The 21,441-nt window shown below is 56.8% G+C and overlaps 1 protein-coding gene across 2 annotated transcripts; it reads right to left on the bottom strand.

The window, feature by feature from the left end:
• Window positions 1-1,251: 1,251 nt before the first annotated feature.
• On the bottom strand, window positions 1,252-20,625 carry DHCR7 (7-dehydrocholesterol reductase). Of its 2 annotated transcripts, none has more exons than XM_033120124.1 (8): window positions 20,530-20,625; window positions 12,399-12,502; window positions 11,600-11,822; window positions 10,059-10,149; window positions 8,368-8,581; window positions 5,960-6,164; window positions 4,933-5,064; window positions 1,252-2,413 (listed from the first exon to the last, which is right to left on the bottom strand). In XM_033120124.1, exons 2-8 carry the CDS (start codon window positions 12,494-12,496, stop codon window positions 1,949-1,951), a joined length of 1,428 nt encoding a protein of 475 aa, XP_032976015.1. In that variant the 5' UTR covers window positions 12,497-12,502; window positions 20,530-20,625; the 3' UTR covers window positions 1,252-1,948. The 2 variants fall into 2 exon arrangements, with proteins under 2 accessions (XP_032976015.1, XP_032976014.1); XM_033120123.1 differs by lacking the exon at window positions 20,530-20,625 and adding an exon at window positions 12,615-13,962.
• Window positions 20,626-21,441: the final 816 nt, after the last annotated feature.

The following is a 21,441-nucleotide window of genomic DNA, read 5'->3' as shown; positions in this document are numbered from 1 at the left end:
TCACCCTGTCCTTACCGGGTGAGGCCGGGCCACCTTCACGTGCGCACAAAGCAGGGTGAGCGGGGGAGGGGCAGCGCGGCCTGGCCTGGCGCTGTCTGAACACACCGCACCACCAGTCACACTGCAGCCCAGGTCAGAGACGCCGACATAAACCCACCCTGGCTGGCTGAGACGCAGGCCCGAGATGGGAACCTACAGTTCTCTGGAGAAGCCCCCGACAGTAAGGCAGGAAACTAGTAACTACCCTCATTTTTCAAACAAGGAAGCTGGCGCACAGAGAGGGTTAGTCACCTGCCCAAGGTCACACAGCTGTTGGTCGGTGGAGCCAGGATGTGAGCTCACAACCACCACACTCCAGCCTCCTTAAAGTGAATTTGCTCAGTATCTGAGGAGGAAGAACAGGGAGGGTCCATGTACTCAGGTCCATCTAGGGCAGTGGGTCCCTGGTCCAGCCAGCATTTGAATCACTCATGTAGCTTGTGCCAAATACAGGTGCCTGGGAGCCGCTCAGGCCCACGAGCGCCAGTGGACAGGGGTGGGGCACCAGTACTGGAAAACTGGTCAAAAGCCGGCCAGGGTGAGGCCGAGCCCGCAAGCCGCGTGTGTGTTCAGCCCGTTGTTACTTGACGCAGACAGCACTACCCAGCCTGTCCCCTCCCCGCTCAGGGCATGGGCACCCAGCTCAAAGCTTGTTCCATTCTTGTTTCTCCAGATGTGAGGTAAGCCTGGCACCAGCTTCCTGGCATTTCCCTTCACTAGCTGGGGGGCTGTGGCCAAGCTGGGATTTCTTCTTTGGCAAATGGAACAGACTCCCACACCCAGCTCAAGACTGGCCCCAGGGGAGGGTCGACGCCGGGGGAGCATGGTACCCCCCCAAGTCCCTCCAGTGGGTCCCCAAAACTTTGGGGCAGCGCCCCAGCATCTGATCCCACGTTGCCTGGGCATCCTTTCTACGCCCGGAAACCGAGCCCTTATGTATGGCTAGGCGCTAGCAGACACAGAAACCACACGGCAGTTTGAACTTGGCAGTTTAATATAAAGAATTCTTACTCTACAAAGGTAGTCACGTCGAAAGGGAGTTTTCAAGAATGCTGTAGGGTTGAAGGAGCGTACCCAAGATACACAAACACTGGAGGGGGGTCCCGTCCCCAAGGCTGGGGTCCAGACCTCGATGGAGAAGGCATGGTGAGCCCCTGGAGAGCAGCCAGGCTCTGGGTTGTGCAGTCAGCGTGTGAGCAAAGCTGTCCTTCCCAAGGCTGACGGGCGGGTGCTCAGAGGGAGGCGGGCGCTGGGAGCCATGTCAGGTCTGCCGCGCAGGCAGAGCCCTGGCTGTCCCCTTGCCTTAACCTGGCAGCCACGACAACAAGGAAAACAAAAGGGAATCAACTGCTGGGCCAGGAGACTGAGCCCCCGTGCACTGTCCCCCAGCACTCCCAACAAATCAACGGCGTGTGCCCTGGAAGGAGGAATGCAGACAGGGTGCAGTCACTGTCACAGAGCAGGTCACAATGGGGGCTCTGGAGCTGATCACGGCGCACCCTCCACATGCACCTTAGTCAGCACAGGCGCAGTCCTGACCCGGGACTGGAGGGCGTCCCGCTCAGCGTCAGACACGAGTCTGTCCGGGCAGCGTGGCAGCACGGCCCCCAGCACAGAAGAGGAACACTCATCTGTGGGCTGCCAAACGTGACGGGTCATCCTCACACACTCAGAACACTGAGACTGCACACTGGTCATTTCTGCTGGTGACAAGGCAGCTGATGTGGGCGGGACGAGGGGAAGGGAAGCACGCCCACGTTTCCGAGACGCCTGCCAAGTGCCAGGCTTTCCATTTTGCAGTGGAGGAAACTGAGGCTTCTGGAGGGTGGAGCTGGAATGTCTGTCCGAACAGACTGGCACTGAACGCTCCTTATAGCACCTCGGGGGGGCTTCTCCCGGAGACCACCTTCTAGAAGATTCCGGGAAGCAGGCGGTAAGGCACAGCGGCGGTGTAGCGCTCCCAGTCGCTGCCGTACTTGCTGGCACAGCGGTGCTCGTCCCGGAGGCAGCGGTGTGTCAGCAGGATGGTCATGTAGACGATGTAGAAGTAGGGCAGGAGGTGGCCCCCGCCGCAGGCCAAGCAGTACGCCAGGCTGCCCATCAGGTCGCCCGTGTAGTTGAGGTGGCGGGCCACGCCCCAGAAGCCCGACACCAGCAGCTGGCTGTGGTGCTTCCGCCCGTCGGCCGACGTGTACGCGCACTCAATGGCCTTGGGCTTCCTGCCCCAGATCAGGCAGCGGCCACCCGTGCGTCGGAAGAGGTCCTTCTGGTGGTTGGCCACTCGGAAGACGTAGTAACCTGACAGGCCCAGCAGCAGGACGCCCACGGCGTGGGGCATGGACAGCTGCACGGGGTGGTAGACCAGGTACAGGCCCTGCAGGGCCAGAAGGCAGAGGTCAGGCGTGGCCCGGTCCAGGGTTCGAGCCCTGGCTCTGCCCCTGATGCTGCCTATCTGTGTGGTACTGCGGTTTCCTCTTCTTAAATAAAAGCACCGGCCTCAGAGAGTTGTTGTGGGGATCAAATGAGTCAATACACAAATTTGTGTATCTACTTCCTATCTGTCCACCCATCTACTTATCTACATGCACACATATGTTATACAGAATATAAAATGTAGAATATATACGATACAAAATATGTCACGTAGTATAAAATACCATTGCAGTATATTTGGCGATGGTTCATTTTTTTTTACGTGTCACCGGGGCTAGGCCACGGTACCCAGATATGTGGTCAGACACTAGTTTCGTTGTTACGAAGGTGTTTTGGAGATGGGATTAACATTTCCATCAGAAGACTTGGAGAAAAGCAGGTGGCCCGCCATAATGTGGGTGGGCCTCGTCTAATCAGTTGAAGGACATAAAAGGGGAAAAAGGAAGACCAGCCTCCCAGAACAAGAGGGAATTGCTCCAGCCTTCAGACCCAGCAGCAGTACCAACTCTTCCCTGGACCTCCAGCCTGCCATCTGCCCTGAACAGCTTGGACTTGCTGGGAACGAACACACACACACACACACACACACACACCCATAACACATAAAATCTATTGTTACTGTTTTGCAGTAACAATATCTCGAAAATGGAGTTCACAGAATCAGGGAACCAGTGAGCCTGCCACCAGCCAGGTGGAGAAATGGGGGCATAGGACACCCCCAGAGGATCCAGCACGGGCACCGGAGCCCAGGACGTCTTGCCCTTCGCCCATGCTCCCTGTGCGGTGACCCTGGCTTCGGGAAGCCACACGGGGATCGGGCAGCAAACATCACCTGTGTCAGCACCACCTGCAGGACTGACTGTCAACACCGCAAGCCTGGCCAGTGCGTTTCCCGCACAGCCTAGGAAGTCTGCCTACAGGGCTCTCTCCGTTCTTATACAACCTGTTCAGGCAGGCCATCCAGCCCGTGCTAACTAAACAGGTCCCTAGAACAAGTTCTCTCCTCATCCCTGACGAAAGCAGCAGGTGGCACGTGGCCAGGCCCTGCACGCGGCCATCTTACATGGGAGCCCAGCACGCCCGCAGATGAAAGCCGGCTGCTCTCGTGGGAGCCAGGAGGGGTACGGGGAGCCGGATGACGAGGCCTCTCTCATCGCAGCACGCAGCTCAGGCAGGAGCGAGGCAGCCGGCTCAGTGCTGCAGCCCTGGCCCCGGCCGGTGGCCCCACCGAGGTGCACACCTGACTCCCAGGCCTCAGTTGAGTGCTCGGGCCTGCCTCAGCGTGCTTCGTGCGGCACGGGACAGGATCGTCTCCTCTGAGCCCCTGCCCGGTCCCCCTCTCACTCAGCACGTGCCCTTTTCCATCACCTCCTGCCCACCTGGGGTTTAGCTGTTCCGTTCTCCAGCCTCCCGTCCGCCGTGCCGCGTGCCACCCCTCACACTCTGCGTCCCGGCCGTAATGAACTGCTTCGTGCCCACTCTGCTATCCACACGCCTCCCTGACGTGTGCTCTCGCTTGGCAGACTCTGCACCTGCCCCTCTACCTTTCTGGAATGTTCTTACCCCAGCCTTATTCTACTCTTAGCCCAGCTATGGCTGCCCCTGGATGTTCTGGCTGACCCCAATGCAGCTGGGGGGCTCCCTCCCACAGGGTCAGCACTCCCTCTCCACTCCGGGGAGCCTTTCCCACCAGCCGTGAGCTCCGAGAGGGCAGGGCCTGCCCGTCTCCTTCACTCTTGTATCCAGCACAGACCTGGTGCCGCGCAGACCCTTGGGAAGTATTCAAGGAACAGACAAAGGTAAGAAAGACGCCCTCTCGTCCCTTAGGCATTGAGGTTTGAATTCATAAGAACATAAACCTCCCCTCCATCCACCCAGTTCTCCCAAATCGTTCCTTCTTTTCCAGTTCACTGCATATCATCTTCTCTAAGTGTAACTGTGTCCCCCAAATTCCTATGTGGGAGCGCTAACATTCAGGACCTCAGGATGTGGCTGTGTTTGGAAATCGGGATTTTAAAGTGGTGATTAAGGTAAAATGAGGTCACTGGGGTGGGACCTGATCCACTGTGACTGGGGTCGTTACAGTAAGAAGCGATCAGGACACAGACACACAGAGAGGGACGACCGTGTGGGGACACGGGGAGGAGACGGCGGCCGTCTACACGCCGAGGAGAGAGGCTTCAGAACCAGCCCTGCCGACAGCTGGCTCTCGGACTCCAGCCTCCAGGACTGGGGACAGCGAGTGACTGTGGTTTAAGCTGCCGTCTGTGGGACTCTGCTACAGCTGCCTGAACTGACTCATACACAGTCTCCCTGGAAACGGGAGCAGCCTCGTTCTCCAGCTTCTGCAGCCTCCAGGACACAGCTGTGCAGGAGCAGAGCTGAGTATGTGCTCAGCTGGGTCTGCTGGAGGGCAGCCCTGGCGCCCGGGAACCACACAGCCGGGTGCCCACTCCTCACCTGCAGCGTGTAAAGGTACGGCAGCCAGACGCAGTCCCCCCAGCCCAAGTACCACCCAAAGTGGTCGTGGCAGATGTCGATGGTTTTCAGATACCAGGCTTCGTTCCAGAAGAAGTCTAGCACGTAGATGGCCTACAAAATAGGAGTGGCCATGAGCACGGGGCAGCGCCGGGGGCGGGGGCCTCTGGAAAACCACACTCGCGCAGGCAGAGGTGGCACTGAGCTCCTTCAGTGACACACAGCACGGGGCTGTTCCTGCACTTCCTACCCGGCCTGGGACACGGGGGGTGAGGGGCAGGCAGGGCGTCTTTGTCCTCAGAGAGTCTGTGGTCTGAGACAGCAAGGAGGGCCCACAAATGATGACGGAAAGAGGGGTACCCCACAAAGCCCGGGAGCAGATGCCCAGGGCTGTGGAGTTCGCAGCAGAGCAAGATGGCCCAGGGTGGAAGGGCTCGGGGCGGCCCACAGAGGAGGGGGCATCCACGCCTCAGCGTACGCCCGTAGGGAAGCCCTCTGCCATGGGCTGTGTCCCAGTGTGTGCCCTGCCAGCTGCCCCTGTGACCAGCAGGACGGGTGACCGCTGTGCCCTGGGGGGTGGCGGAGACTCAGACCCATTTACCCAGAATGGGACAAAGGTGACAATCAATCGCGCTCCTCACTCCCCACCTTGGGGGGGGTCCCACGAGACCCACAGGGACGGGAGGGGAAACGCCCCGAGGCCCTCAGCCGTGACTGTGGCCAGCACTGTGCATGCGGGCCTTTCTAGGCCTTTCCAGAGACGTCAGAGCCATGACGCCAGGACCACGGACATGCTGCGGCCGTGAGCAGGCGTCCCTTGGTCACGTCCCCCGGCCAGCGCACCGCCTGGCATGCACCAACAGTGTTCATCCCCTACATGCTCGCCGGCCCGTGCCCCACAGACACGTGGGAGGGGCCGACCCCCCTTCTAAAAGCGAAGATTTAAGGTCTTTCGAAAACCACGTAGCTCTGGGGTTCCCCAGCGTCCACCCTCCGGCCAGACAGTTACCTGCAGGACGTTGACCAGGACCATGGAGTTGGTCACGTGGCCGTGGAGCTCCTGCTGCTTCGCAGCGAAGGACAGGTTGATAAGGGTCCAGGCGACAATTCCGGGGCGCCCGTTGAAGAAGAGCTTGAAGTCGAACCACTTCCCAATCCGGGGGTTAAACTCCACGCCCATCATGTAATTGTAGAAGAAATTGCCCGTGAATTTGCTTAAAAATGTAAAGAAAAGATCCTTTTAGTCAAGGAGCGCATCACTCTCCGTGGCCTGGTCGGCGGCCTGGATACAGGCGCTCAGCCCGGCCTCGGTGCCCGCAGCACAGGTGACGGGGCAAGGGCGGCGTAAGCCACAGAGAGCACGCCGCCAGAGGACGCAGCCGTCCTGCCCGCTCCCCCACACAACCGGCCACTCCCTCTGCCATTTGGCACCCGCTCAGCACGGACACCCTCAGAAAACAGCACTGGACCTGCTCGCTCCAGCCCCGGGAAGAAGGGGACACTGCCCCCGTGCCTAAGGCTTCCGTGGGCCGGCGCCCGGGTTTCTCTCCACCCCCCGCCAGGATCCCTTGAGGCACAGCCTGGGCGAGGGCAACACTGGCTCGACTGGACCAAGATTTATTCTGCAGCCACGCATGTGGTTTGCAGTGGGCTCACACGGCATGCACGCCTCCCGTGGACAAGGGTGTGGGGAGCCATAATTTCTTGTTATTCTGAAGCCTTGCAGACTGGCTCAGTTGTTATCTTTGCCTGCGACTGAAGGGTGTTTACAAGTTGCTGAGGAATGTGGTGGGAATGGCCAGTTTCTCGGACACAGATCACTGATGGCTATCAGGATAATTGATAGGCTCTGTTATGGGATAATTGCTTTGGGGAGCTTTTAGTGATTTGTAGTGTCTATGTTAAAGTTAAAAATTTACGTTCAATGATGTAATGCATTTCTGTAACTGCTAAGCTGCATGTACTCTGATGGTATAAATTGGTGAAGGAGAGTAAACTCAGGGCTTCAGCATCACTGGAGACCGATTTCGCATCATCATCATTTGTGAGTGTCTTTGTTCATTCCCACTCTCCCTTTCAGGTACCTCGCGAACCCGTGGCTGCTGGACGGCCACACAAGGGACATTGTAAGTTAAGCCACAACAAGGAGTAATAAAAAGCACCAGGCTCGAGCCAGAGGTCTGGCTCCAGGGATCACATCTTCCCTCGACAGACAAGTTTCTTAACCACTCTTCGCCCTGGTTACCTGACCCCACAGCCTCCTCCAGGGCTGCCCAGAGTCAGCCCAGGTAACCCCTGTGGAGACCTATACAGGGCTAACTTCCTGTATGCACAGACGGATTTGTGTTAATTAGAAAAACACAGCATGTCTGTTTCCCTCAAGACAAGTAGACAGAAGCAAAATATACCACGTCTACAACAGGCGATACGATTATAAAGCAGCAAAATTGAGTTCCACGAGCCCTAGGAGGCCAGCCTCATCGTCTGATAATCACACAAGCTACAAAGCACCAGCACCCAGACATTTCCCAAGGGCCTACATGCAAGAGTGAAAGGAAACACGCTGTTTTCATTTGGGCCCCAGACTAAAATGTAAGCACCCCAAGAACAAGAACCTTGTTCACACCCAAAGCCCCACGTCTACACCTGTCTACAGGAGGAACCCAACCAATGTGTGTTGATAACTGGATGGAAGGAGAGAAGAAGAGAGGGAGGGAGAATAGATAGATGGACGATGAATGGATTTTTGGATGTTTGGATGGATGGAGAGTGGATGATGGATGGATGGATGGATGGATGGGTAGGTGGGTGGATGGATGGATGGATGGAAGACAGACGGATGGATGAGTGGATGGATGATGGATGGGTGGATGGATGGATGGATGAGTGGATGGATGAGTGGATGGATGATGGATGGATGGATGAGTGGATGAGTGGATGGATGATGGATGGATGGGTGGATGGATGGATGGATGACAACAACACAACCCAAGGCTGCCATGAGCATGGCACCACCAGTCGGCTCTCCCTGGGAAGCTGCTATATTAAAGCTGCTGAAATAACCAGACTCCTCACTAAGACTGTTTTGGCCACACTCATGTACCAGAGAAAGAAGCAATGGGCTGCCTTTGCCATCCCGGCCAGAAGTTGCCTGTCCCGCCTCCCTGCTCCCATGACAGCCCTACATGGGATGACTCTGCCACCAAAGACCGACTTGGCCATCTTCCACTGCATTCTTCCTAGGGCAGAAGCCACACAGACATTTAGAAAGGATGCTTCTCTGAGTCAAACAAGTTCCATTAAGCTCCTCCGTCAAGGGCTGTCATCCTCGAGCTCTCCCAGCTCTTAGCTCCAAGGTCACAGAAAAGGCAAGGGGTGGACGTGCTCCCACTTTAGAGCAGCTACTGCAGGGCGTACCAGTCTCTGGCGCTGGTGGGGAAGCAGTAGCCCTTGACCATCGCGAAGGTGGAGACTGCGTAGCCCAGGATGTTAGCGCACCACAACAGCGGGATCCAGTTGTCGAAGATGATGGTGGGCGAGAACCAGGACAGGAAGTGGGCGTTTGCGAACCAGAGCGCATGCGTGATGAGCCACGCTTGCAGGCCGTTGATTTCATACTTGTTGACCACCCCTGCAGAGGGAAGATTAAAAATCAAAGCGTGTTTCCGACCCGTAACAACTTTTGGGAGTCACTTGCTTTCAGGATCTCAGCTGCTAAGGCCCTTGTCTGGGCTCCCCCCGGGCTCCAGCCCAGAAAGCAGGTCAGCTTCTTCTGCGATTCTGGGCCCCAGGTCAAAATGCCAGGTGTGCACCTCACACTGCTAATCTAGGGACTAACTGCTCCTTGCAGCTGAGTCTGGGAAAAGGAAAAGGGCACAGACGATTCCTTTGGTTGTGATTCTCCGGACCTGGCCATGAAACCAGCAGTTAACAATAAAACTGGGGACGTATTGATCAGTCTAGAGGTGCAGGGAACTAAATGTTTTACCACTAGATGTAACTATCTTTCAATCGCTTTGGTTATCATGTAGCCTCTAGTCAGAGCTCAAGTAGTCCTGAATTCAGGTCCTGGAAGCCAGCCCGAAGGACCTGGAAGCCAGCCGGTAAAGCAAGTTCCAGGAAAAAGTATTTAAAAGGACACTTTGCTTGAGGTCACAGAAAACTGTAGCTAGTTGAGCATAAAGCAATCACAAGGTCACAAGATGTTTCCTTTCTGTCTCTTGCTTTAAAGATAACGCCGCTGGTGCACAATCATGAGATGTTTTGCAGAATCTTGGCTCCTCACCTGTTAGATCGCCCAACCAGTTATGAGGGCTCCAGACACAATGACACCAGGAACTAAATTAATCGGATGAGGAAAACCACTATGCACAAAAACTAACCAAACAGCTTCACCCGTGACCCTCAAAAACCGATTAAAAGCCATCAGGGAGTTTGGGTTTGAAGCAATAGCGTCCTGTTCTCTGTGCTTGGCGCCCTGCAGATAAATGGCCCCGATTTCTCCACCACAAACCTCGGGTTCACATGCATCATGCAGGTGGACCCTCACTCAGTTCGGTCACAACCAGGGGTTGAGTAACCTTAGTTTGGGGCTGGGCTGCAGCAGGAGTGGAGCAAGGAGGCCCTGGGGGGCTTGTCGGGGAGACCTGGCCCCCAATGGGTCCCAGACCCTGCACTCTCTGCAGGCAGGGATGGGGCGGGCTTCCACCTGCCGGGGTCCCGGGTTCTCGGACACTGTGGGGAACGAATGGACCAGGCAGCCCCAGAACCAAAGTCGATCCCGACGCCACTGGTGGACACGTGGTGTTTCTGTGGGGACAGGCTCCATTAGCACAGTTAATGGAGCCCCAAGGGGCCTTGGGGCCAGGGGCCATTCCCGTCCCTCTGCATCGAAGAATGTGATCAACCTCACGTCCGGGACAGTCCCAGGCTGCCCTCAGTTGTCACAAGGCCAGGCTCTGGGAAAACACCCCAGCACAGCTCATTTTGTGTCAAGCTGGCTTCTGGACATAAGCGCAGGGGAGGGCAGGACCCAAGGGATAAAGGACAGGGCACAGCTGGCCGCAGGAGCAACAAGGGATGGCAACAGGCTGGCCCCAGGAGGTTACCTGCGGGAGTCACGGCGCCCTCCTGAACGCCGCCCACGTAGCCCGGCAGAAACTTATGGCAGAAGTCAGGAAGTGACACGTACAAAAGCACCTGAAAGAGAGATTTTCAGCTCAATTACCCGAGGCCTGGAGGGCCTCGCTGTGATGACACGGCCTTGCTCTTATTAGCTGAAGTGACAGATGTGAAGGCACCGTACAAATGGCAGAAATCCTGATCACGCCCAGTTGTTTTTCCCGGAAGAGTCTGGAGCTGTGGGCAGGAGCTGTGGCTGCAGGCTGACTGCGGGCTTCGACGGGATGCCCGGATAGGAGATCGGCAGTCTGAGCAGCAGAGCCCTCTCCCTGTGGGGCTCACGCACTCCCCTCAGGAGAACCCCCGAGGCCTTCCCCCTCACTTTTTTGGGGCCATTTTTCAAAAGTGAGATACAATTCACATATTCACGAGGACCCCTTAAAAGAGATCCTGTTAAGGAGCACAAGTCAGTGGTATCCAGCCCAGTCACAGGCTGTACAGCCATCACTGCTATCCAGTTCCAGAACATTCTATCACCCCAAAAGGGAACCACATACCCGTTAGCTACTCACTCCCCTTCCCCTCCCCCCAGCTCCTGACACCCACACATTTGCTTTCCGTTTCTGTGGATTGGCTGGTCCTAAACTTTTCAGATAAATAGAATCCTACTGGACTCGTCCTTTTGTAACCGGTTCCTTGCGCTCAACATGTCCTCAAGGTCCCCCCCATGTGGTGTCAGAACCCCATTCCTTTTTCTGCCTGGATGACATTCTACCGCATGGACACCGCACACTTGCTTGTCGGGTCCCATCGGTGGACACTTGGGTGGTTTCCACTTTTAGGCCACGTTGACTCTGGCTCCTCCTGATCGCTTTTTAGCCAAAGGGACCGAGAGACCTGACAGGAGAGGGCTGGGGGCCCTCGGGAGAAACAGCTAATACGGCCGCAGCTGTCCTCCAGGGAAAGAAAGCCCCAGGGGTGCCTTCTCCCTGCTGTTTTCCTGGAAACATCCGGGTTCAGATAATAAATGACTAGGTCACTGTGCAAACAACCCTTTTCTAGCCAGTGGGGTCTCAAAAGAGCTGAGGACATCCTTGGCCAGGACCGATCCCCAGGAGGAACACAGGCCTTGGCTTTGCAACCGAGTGTCCCTCGGGGGGTGGGTGTTCCTTCTCACAGGCCACCATGGGGTAAGATTCCTGCTGTGGATGGAGCTCCCTGGGCCGGCCGTGCCCTCCTGCCCTCCCGTGGGTGTAGCTCCCCACTGCTCAGCCTGACGCTGTGGGGCCGGACACCTCCTGAGCTGCGGGAGGCACGACAGGCACCACACTGCCACCAGCTGCATCCTGACCTCCATCTAAACAGGCCAAGTCCACCTGGCTCCAGGTGCTGTCCTGCGAGGTCCCGGGAACGAGAATGCCAACCTGAGCCAGGACTCCATTTCCCAGAAAAATAGCCAGGACCATCGTGGCAGGAAGGGACACCCCACACCCACGGCACCCTGACCAGGGTTGCCGGGAAGGCTGACCTGGAACGCGACCCACAAGGTGTAGAGCTGGGCTGCTTTCTTCGTCACAGACGGCGTCTTGGCCCAGATGTCTGAGAGTCGGGCATGCCCGGTGGCGAGGTCCACCACCGGGGCAGTCAGCGAGCAGCTGTACTGGTCACACGCCATGATGAAGAAGTAGACGATGAAGGGCGCAAACAGCAGCAGGAAGATGACGCTCGCCAAGGAAAACCAGTCCACCTCCCTGGAAGAGGCAGCAGATGGTCCCACCGGCCCCCATGCCTCTGACCTCGCACACACAATGCTGAGCTTGTGCGTACAGGTCCCTTGTCAAGCCAACCCGCACCTCGTGACAGAAGGTGCCAGCTCTCAGGGCACAGGCCTCCCTGTTGCCAGGAGAACCACTTACCACGCACACTCTACTGAGGTCAATCGGGAGGTTGATTGAGCCGTGGGCCCACAGAACACCCGGGCCCACAACAGGCCACAAGCCGGCCTTCCTTGGCCCAAAGGCCTGAGGCTTCCCGCTGCAGGCTGTGGGGGACGCACGTCCCCGTGCCAGTGCCCGCTGCTCGATGGCCCGGGAGAACCATGACGGCAACGTACAGAGCGAGGGCACCGGCGGGCCTCTCAGCTCATTCTCAGCGCCTTCTTGTTTTAATTCTTTACTTTCTAAAGTGGGAAGCTACCTACCTTTCATCAGTGTTGACAACAAAAGCCAATTTAAGATCCATACTATCCCGAAGGCTGGCATCCCCTCACTAAAGCCCCCTCCCTACCCTCCATCACTTTCTAGCTGGGAACGTGGACGAGATCTTACCAGGCACGGCCCCACTGTCCTTGAGTCACGGCCCCGCCATTGGCCACGCTGCCCGGACTCTTGGTTTTGGGGGCGTTGGGCTGGTGTTTTGCAGCCATCAGGCCCTGAGGGAAGGAGAGACACCCTGTCAGACTGTCCCAGGAAGAACAGGCCCTGTATGTCCCTGCCACATCCACCGCGCTCAGGGGCCCTGCTGGCCTGGCCGCCATCCCTCACCTTCTCTCCACCTCGTCCTGGACAGCAGATTCCAGGCCGGGGAGAGACCACCGCTCCAAGACTCTCTTCTGGAACCCGCGACAACCTCCCACCTGGCCTTCCTGCTGCTGCTCTTGCTCGTCTCAATCCATCCTCCAAATGGCAGCGGAACACGCTTCTCGCTGCCCGTTCAGGTCTCATGTAAGCTACCCTTCCTCAGCACGATGGTGTATGTTTCCATTACTGTTTGTCCTTTTTATTAGTAGCTACGGTTTCTACGCACTCTTTTTCTGAATGCTCCAACAGAGCTGTCACAAGCATCGACCAGTTTTCTACGCATTCTACCACCACCAAACGCATCGCTCCCACTCTCCTTCCCCCAACGCTGATTCTTGTGCCAACGTTCAGGCCGACCAGCCAATCGACTGCTTACAGCCCAGGTGCCCTGCCGAGCTGCCCTGCCTGCTACTTTACTTTCTTAGTAACTCTTCTCGCCGTGTATAATTCTTGTCTTTCTTTCAGTGCATGTCTGTCTGTCTGTGCCCTTAGAATATAAGCTCCTGAGGGCAGGAGTCATGTGTCCTAGTCATCATTCTACTGCCAGGGCCCGGAAGTGTCTGGTACAGACGCGTGGTTGACAAATGAGCACTCGACAAAAGAAAAGGAGGAACCACACTGCTGTGAGTACCTGCACGGCTCCAAATGGTTAGAATATGGGGGAGCAGTGACATGCCCACTCCCAGAACAAGTTCCTAATTGTGAAGTTTCAAAATATCACGGATGAAAAGAAGATGATCTTAAAAGCTTTCAGAGAAAACCCAGGATTAAGAATCATGCTCACAGCCGGTTGGATTGTGGAAGACTATGATGGAAAACTTTGAAAATTCTAAGGAAAACTTAGAACTCTATTCCCGGGTTAGCTGTTGCTCAGAGGAGACCCAAGAGAGCTGGTAATGCCCAGTGAAGGCACAAGGGGAAGACGCAGGACGACACTTGTGAAGTGGAAGGGGCAGTCCACATGGGGACAAAAATGACTATGGCGGGAGGGCATGGAAATGATACATTTTGTGGCGAAGAAGAAAAAGGATTGATACATGTGACAGCTCTCTTAGAGCATTCAGAAAAAAATACTGTGATGCATAGAAGCAAACGGAAAAAGTGAGGCAAGCCTTAACTGCAGGAAAAATAAAGTCACACAAGGGAGAAACCCCGTAATGAGAGTACATCACGTGGCTTACCAGTAAATATTAGCAGCTTTGCCGTAACAATAGAATCTCCACTGACCACTGTCCGCAAGTAAATGTGTAAAGCTGAGAGTGGTAAAAGCTAGTTATTTAGAAACAAGCAGGTAGAAACAACAACACAAAAGTAGCTGAAGGAATAAAAATATTTGCTTCTGGGAAGCGAACTACGGGAGGAGGTAGGGGAGAGAAAATTATACATACACGTGTGTGTACACACCCGTATACATACATACCTTTTAATACTGATTTTCTTAACGCGCACATGCGTGACTTTAATACAAGTGTACATTCATTTAGAAAAGTTCAACGATGAAAGACATTTGCATCTGCAGCGTGGGGCCCGTAGCACCTCATTTAGTTTAACCGACACAGGTTAGTTGGTGGCGTGTCTACGATGCGAGCAGGATAAAGACTTCTGTGCGGGACGGGACCATCCCCGTCTTCGGCCCCGAGCACAGAACACAGAGCCGGCTGCGTCGCATTCCGCTGCTGCTACCTGTAGAACTGAAGTGGACGGAAGACAACCGCCCGAGAAGCGTCTGCACTCCAGCAACAACGACCTCAGGATCAGAGCCTCCGGGACACGTGGCCGGGCTTTCTTCAGCCCCCGCCTCATGCTCTGAAGCCGCCTGCTGGGCAGTGCCATCCACACGCTTCAGGTCTGAGCTCTCTGTACAGCCCATCTGCCATCCCCCAATCAAAGCTGACCCACTGGGCACCCCACCCGCTCCGATCCCGTTTCCACACCACGCTGGGTCCACCTCGAGCACCGACACAGGCGCTTGCCATAGAGGAAGGGTAAGCAGAGGGACTGGCACGCTCCGTGCCCCGAGGGGCGGATAAGCCTGGTGGAGACAACGCCCAGCACCAATACCGTCGCCGGGTTGTCTCCTTGCTGGGAGACTGCGAAAGGCCAGGAAACGGACCGCCTCGGAGCGAAGTGCGGGGAAGCCAAACAGAGAACGCTGCCAAAAGGAAGTGTACTTTCGAGGGATTAAAATGACACCAAATACATATTCTGAGCTTATTATAGCGCTCATTCACCCAGGCGTTGCAAGCACTGGATTTTGTAATATTCGTGTAACGTTCTCAGCAATGATGGCTGGAATTGGGGGAGAGGGAGGCATTTTGGGTGAATTCTATTTTTTTCCCTAAGCTCCCACACAGGAGCTGACACCGAGAGCGGAGTTCCCAGCTGCCCTGACTTTTCCAAAGCGGAAAGGTTTCCCGTGAACCACAGTGCCTGCTTCCAGCCTCTCGACAAGGGGTCTGAGAGCAGCACGGAGGCGCCCCTTCTTGAACTGGTCCCTTTAAAATCTCTAGACGCTTACGATCCACAAGCGTGCTTGGTCCTCTCAGCCCGCTGAGCAAAGGCCTGCAGGGGGACACCAAGCTGGGGAGGACACTCAGGGAGCCGGCATTTCACGATGGAAGGCAGGGAAGAACCAAATGATATTTACGCACGGCCCACTGTGGGAACCAGGGGAGAGGTACACGCTCGGCGCTCAGGGTTCAAAAGCAGAGGAAGCCCCGTAGAGGGGGCGTCGCCATAGGCACCCTGACCACAGCCCTTTGCCCGGCACACACAGGGTCTGGCACGCGGCAAGCGCTCAGTAACAACGGGTGGGCTGGGCAGAGGTCTTCATGGACGGGCCGCTGTGGCCGTGGGCCATACCAGTCAGAGGCAGGCCTGAGCGGCAGCCACGAACCGCACGGCGTGTTCTGTGCAGACTCGCTCAGAGACTTTTCTAGAAGCTTGTTCAAGGCCTCCAGAGCGCGCTCACTCCCATCAGCACCTTCTAGGAGCCATGGGGAGGCTGAGAACACGAGCGGCAGCGACAGTCTGGACTCGGGGCCTGGCTCTCTGTACACTCAGAGCCCAGTGACCGTCCCGAGTGTCGGCACAACAGCCTCCGCACACGCGGCTCTGCGGCTGTCGCTACGGCTGGACAAAGGAGGTGCAGGGTCCCACTGCGGGGGCCAGGGACATGGGTGGGCTGTGTGGCACCCTGACCAGCTCCCTGCATTGGCTTTTGAATCCCACAGGCAGAAACAAAAGGGACATGGCCCCTTAGGATTGGGGACAAGGTAGTGGGAGTGGCCGAGGGTAAAGTTTTGATTGTAGGGCCAATGCCTGACGTTAAGCTTTTGGTTGCTGAGGCATCGTTTCAAAGACATCCCTCTTAAATAAACATACTGCCAGCTTCAAGTCACAGCTACCAGCAAAAGCGGCAGACGGAAACCAGGGTCACCTAGATTACGGACACTTGGGTGACCCTGCGTCTCCCTCCGGTGCCCTAATGACCACTCCTACACTTTAGATTAGCTGAGAGGGAACCCGTGACACCCCAGACACCCCACTGCTGACCGTGACAAAGGCAGGGACCCAGGTCTCTCTCTCCCACGTGACCGCACTATGTGCCTGGGCAGGCCGTGTGCCCTCCAGGACCATCAGGAATAAATCTTGTCCTCAAAGTTCCTTTATGGTTTGTGCTGAAGTGTGTCCTGTGATAGTGAGAACCGTGAGAGCTGGCCCGGCCCCAGCACTGCCCTGTGGGCCAGTGCCCCAGGGCCCCCATCACTGCCAACAGGCTGGGACCAACACAACTGGTGCCTTCAACCCCATGGCAGCACCTGGCACCCTGAGGGCTTGGTAAAGGGGGGAAGGTATTAGGACCACGCAGGGAGGGCTGGGGGAAGGCCCGGGAGGCTCAGTGTCACCATCAAGGCCGCCAGCTCCTACTGTTTATACTTGTTAGGCCTCAGTTTCCTCATCTGCACAGGAAACGAGATCACGGTGCCAAGTGCTTGCAACCCCCCCCGAGTTTACCTACGGGAGGGTCAGCTGTCACCAGTATAGCGGTTGGCACCACGCAGGCCTCAGGAAGGCGCAGCTGGGCTCACGCAGGGCAGCAGCGTGCGGTTCTGGTGGGCAGAGGTGGTTACAAAACCAACCAGCCCCGAGGTCTGAGGGGGGACGCGCCCGCAGGGCCCAAACCCAGAGTGTCTGGTTCCCAATCCCCCTCAACTTAGTGGCTGAAATAAGTCTTTTCCTCTCTCTCACTGTTTCTGTGGGTCAGGAATTTGGGGAGACCCTAGCTCGGTAGCTACGGCATGGGGGTGTGCTGGAGCACCAGCTCTTTGCGTGGTCTCCCTGGGGGCTGCCGGGCTTCCTCCCGGCATGATGACCTCAGGGCAGGAACCAGCGGGGTTCCGGCAAACAAGGCAGAAGGTGCACTGCCTTTTCTGACCAGGCCTGGGAAGGCACGTGCCATCCACCACTCCCAGCACACTCTGCTGGTTACAGAGTCACAAGCCCCCGCCCTTCAAGGGGTGGCAGGACATTAGAAGAACACGAGATACCACTGGGGCCATCACTGGATGACACAACCCATCACACATAACGACCAGTTTATAGAGCGCCTACCAAGATCCAGCCACCCGTGAGCTCACTGAATTCCCACACTGGCCCTGGAGAGTAGGCGGTATCAAGTCCATTTTACAGATGAAAAGGTTGAGGCCAGGAAGGTGGAATGAGTTGTGTTCCGCTCACACAGACCTCCCGGGATGGAGCTGGGCCCACAGGAACCCCACCCTCCATGACACACTTGGGAGGCCGTGCAGTAAAATTCAGACTAATGGGGATGATGGTGACACTAACGGTTCTGAGTGCTGCCCCAGGCACTACTTACTGTAATATACACCCAGAACCACATTTTGCTGGAACATTACCAAACAGCAGGGGGCCTGCTTCGGCAATGTGTTCATCAAAGGAGGGTAGAGACTGAGAAATACAGACATGCCCCGAAATGGACCTCAGATGAACATGAATGATAAAATTCAGAATCAGCGAGGGGTTGGGCATCTCTCTCCTGGTGCGAAGACCATTCTGGAAGCCAGGCCAACTGGCATCTCCCGTGGGAATTTGTCCGGGGGCCATATACAGCTGGCTGAGTCGACACGCAGATCTCAGAACTTACACTGTAGTTTCCTGCATATATTTGCAAAATACTGGGAACAACTAAATAACCATCAACAAAACCAGGTCAATGACGACACACCCATACAATGGAATACTCAGCCATTTTTTTAAACAATGAGCTCAGCATGGAAAAACGTTCCCTGACATGTCACAGCATGAGGACAAGTTACAAGACAGTCTATCGTTAGGACTATTGAAAAAGCTAAGCACCAAAACCTTTAACCGAAAATACATGTGGGGTGTTTTTTTTCCCCTCTTTTCCTCCCACTTTTCCTAATAATTCTGGGGGAAATGTGCTTGTATAATAAAATAATTTGACACCAACAGTTTTTTTTAACAGCTCTGGGAGTCATAAGATCCAGAATTCTGGGAATATTTGCAGCTCTAACGGGGTCAGGGAGAAGATCGGTGGGGTGATTCTTGGGTTTCCCTGCAGCTTTTCTATGTCTCCCCACCGCCTGGCGCCCTCTGCAGTCTGTGTGCTCACTCCCAAATGCAATTCGCAAGCCTAACTTGCCAAATGCAGGGGCTGCTCCCAAGGTGTGTGGCTCCTTTGAACTCTTGGTAGAGCTAGAGAGCTCTGGCCCGGCTGACCTTGACCAGCTTGGGGTCCAGGCTGGGGCAGTTTCGGAGGCCTCCAGACACAGGTATGTACAGCTGGAGGAAGGAAATGCCCAGGGATGCTGACCTCTCCTTCTAAGCAGCTGCAGGGGTCTGCTTCGTGAAACCTGTGCCATCGACGCTCACGGTAACACAAGTTTAAAAGTCCCTCGCCTTTCTCCTCCAATCCGTCCCCAGGAGTCAGTCACTTTCCTGTGTTCTTCCAGATCCTTTCATGAGTTGTTACATAATACACACCCACACTCCCTCCTTGTTTTCCAAGAGCTGGTTCCTATCCAGATTCGTTTGCAAGCTTGCTTCTTCACTTTGTCCTACCTGGGTACGCAGCTTCCTCTGATAAAGATCTACTACATAAACCTGCCACTTTTTTGGCGGGGCTGTAAGTTACGTAAGAGGACGGTGTTAGAAGTAGTCCAAGATTTAACCGGGCTTGGACGTGTCGGAGTTTTGCCTGCAAATCGTCCTGGTCTGTCAGTGGAAGTGTCCTGCAGGTGGAAGGACTCCACCCCCTAGGACTGCCCCGCTCTTGGGGGACCTTCAAACACCTGGCCTCTCCAGCCCCGAAGCCTCTCAGCTCCCTCACCCCGGCCATCCATATATTGGACGGAATAAACAGGACACTTCAAAGGTCTATTGAAAGGGGATTTGCCGGCTCATGCTCAGAAACAGTGGGTGACGTTCTGCTCCACCAAGAGTGGACAAAACGGTCCTTTTCACTGCACCGTGAAGCCCCTAGATGTCACGTCTTAAATCTGGGCACCCAACGTGGCCTGCTGTGGGCCTGGCTCCTGTTTCTTTACCTAAGTAGCTGTAAAAAGAGCTCAAATGGGCACAAAGAGGGCACCCCGCCCTAAGCCTAGGGTGCTGGGTGTCAGGTGCGCCTGAGGGCAGACTACCCAGCTCCTTCTCAGCTCCGGGAAGAAAGGCAGTTGAGAAGCGCAACCTTTTAGGCAAAAGAAACCAGGCAGTCAGCGTGGAAGTTTTGCTCTCCAGTCACCTCAAACCATCAGTGTGGGGGTTTGCAGGTGCCAATGCCCCCACTGCCACCCCCCTAAAGGCACTGCAGATGCAGCTGTTCCCCCAAAACAAAGCAGGGTCGCCGGCGTTGTGGGGTTGAACCCGGGCTCTGCCACCCTCTAAGCACGTGACTCCACAGGCCACTTGACGTCCGGGAGCCTCCGTCTGCACAATGGGGGCGATGCCTACGTGGGAGGTCGTCCTGAGAAGTCGGGTTAAAGCACGAAGCATGGTGCCTGGCGCACAGGCAACGCCCGGGAAAGGACACTTCTCGCACTCTGCTTCCACCGAAAACCTTCTTCTCCTCTAGCTTTCCCGTCTCCTTCCTTTACCTTTCGTCAGAAATCTCACCGGAGCAATTCCTACCCTTCGACACCTTCGCAATGAAACTGTAGCCCATGCAGGAAAGAGGCAGCGCGCCATTCCGTTAGGAGCTGGAGAGTGGGACCGGCTGGAAGAGGCGAGAGGACCGGCTGGGCCTTCCGTGGGCGCGATTCCTTCGCGTCAAGCCGCGCCCCTCCCCCTCCCCTCCCCCTCCCCCACCCCGCCCCTCCCCCACCCCGCCCCTCCCCCACCCCGCCCTCCCCCGACGGCCCCGCCAAAGAACACATTTCTGCTAAAGCACTCCGGCGTCTCCACCACCTGCTGCCAGCTGCTCCGCGTGCAGACGGCTGCTCGGTTATTTCCTCAAACAGAAAACTGCATCCGCTCGCGCGGGCGCCGGGGACGGGAGGGGGACGGGAGGGGGCCGACCCCGCCCGGGCGGCCCTCACCCGGCTCCGCCCCTCCCCGGCTGCCCCCGTGGAGCTCCCGAACACCTGCGGGACGGAGCATCCCCGAAGGGCCGCCTCGGGGAGGGCCAACGGCCACGCTACCCCTCCAGCCTCTCCTCACCTGAACACACGCGACCCCTCCTCACCCGGGCGCGGCTCCACAGCGACGGCCCCAATCTCACCCACGCGCACGCACCCCCGAACACACACCTCCTCCTCACGGCCGCGCACGGCCCCTCGGCCTGAGCGCAATCCCACCGCACACCTGCGCATGCGCCCCCACCTGCGAGCCCAACTACCTGTGAGCTCCGCCACCTGCAGACACCGCTCGTTCACCTCACGGAGCAGCTCTGCAGCCGCCCGGACCCGCGAAGGGTAGCCCAGCCGTAGCCCCGCCCCCACGCTAACGTGTTGCGGTGGACGACCAATCCGAGGCGGGTCCTGCCCGGCCGGCGTCCCTGCGCCCGGCGATTGGCCGCAGCGCCTCGCCCCACCCCCTGAGCTGACTCCGGGCCACCGCACGCGCCACTCGGCTGCAGCGGGGCGCGAGATTGACGGCCGAGGGGCCGCCCACAGGGTGGCCTGTTCGGCGGGGACCGGGAACTAGGCGTGCCGTGACGGCCACGTGATCACGCGGAGGCTCCGCCACTTGTCAACGGGAGGGTCGTAAAATCCCTGCTCGTAGGGCTCCCGTTGGTTGCGGTGAGGGGGAAAGGGGGGCCGCAATAATCAACAAACAAGTAGGTATGTTGGGCGTCAGATGGTGGTGTTGGGAAGGTTAAAGCAAGGTAAGAGATTGAGGGTGTGGGTAGCCAGCTTTATTTAGGGGTGTCCGGCAGGGCTCTCTGCTAGGAGGCCATCACAGGTCAGTTCCCCAGGAAGTCACCTGGAGATGCAGTTTAGGGTCGGGATCACGCTTGTGCAGAGATGGGAGAGGAGGAAGCAGCGGCGTTGGACAGAGGGAGAAGCTGAGTCGCAATGCGAGCCCCTCAGCTTTGGCCAACCACGTGCGGAAGCGCTAGCGATGACAGAGCCCCTCAGAGTTGTTCCGTGGGCACGTGGGCACGGATACTCCTGCCCCCATCAGTCATTGGACACGGGCCACCCTGGCAAGGACATGACCTTGGGCCGGGCAGCCGTACAACCCAGGCAACCCCTGGAGGGGCGGGCAGCTGAAGGTGTGTGTAGACCCCACTCCCTAAGCTGAGGCA

Source organism: Rhinolophus ferrumequinum, chromosome 11 (genome assembly GCF_004115265.2).
Source record: "Rhinolophus ferrumequinum isolate MPI-CBG mRhiFer1 chromosome 11, mRhiFer1_v1.p, whole genome shotgun sequence".
NCBI classification, from domain to species: Eukaryota; Metazoa; Chordata; class Mammalia; order Chiroptera; family Rhinolophidae; genus Rhinolophus; species Rhinolophus ferrumequinum.
Note: the sequence above shows the minus strand (reverse complement) of the source record. Positions and strands in the feature narration are given on the sequence as shown.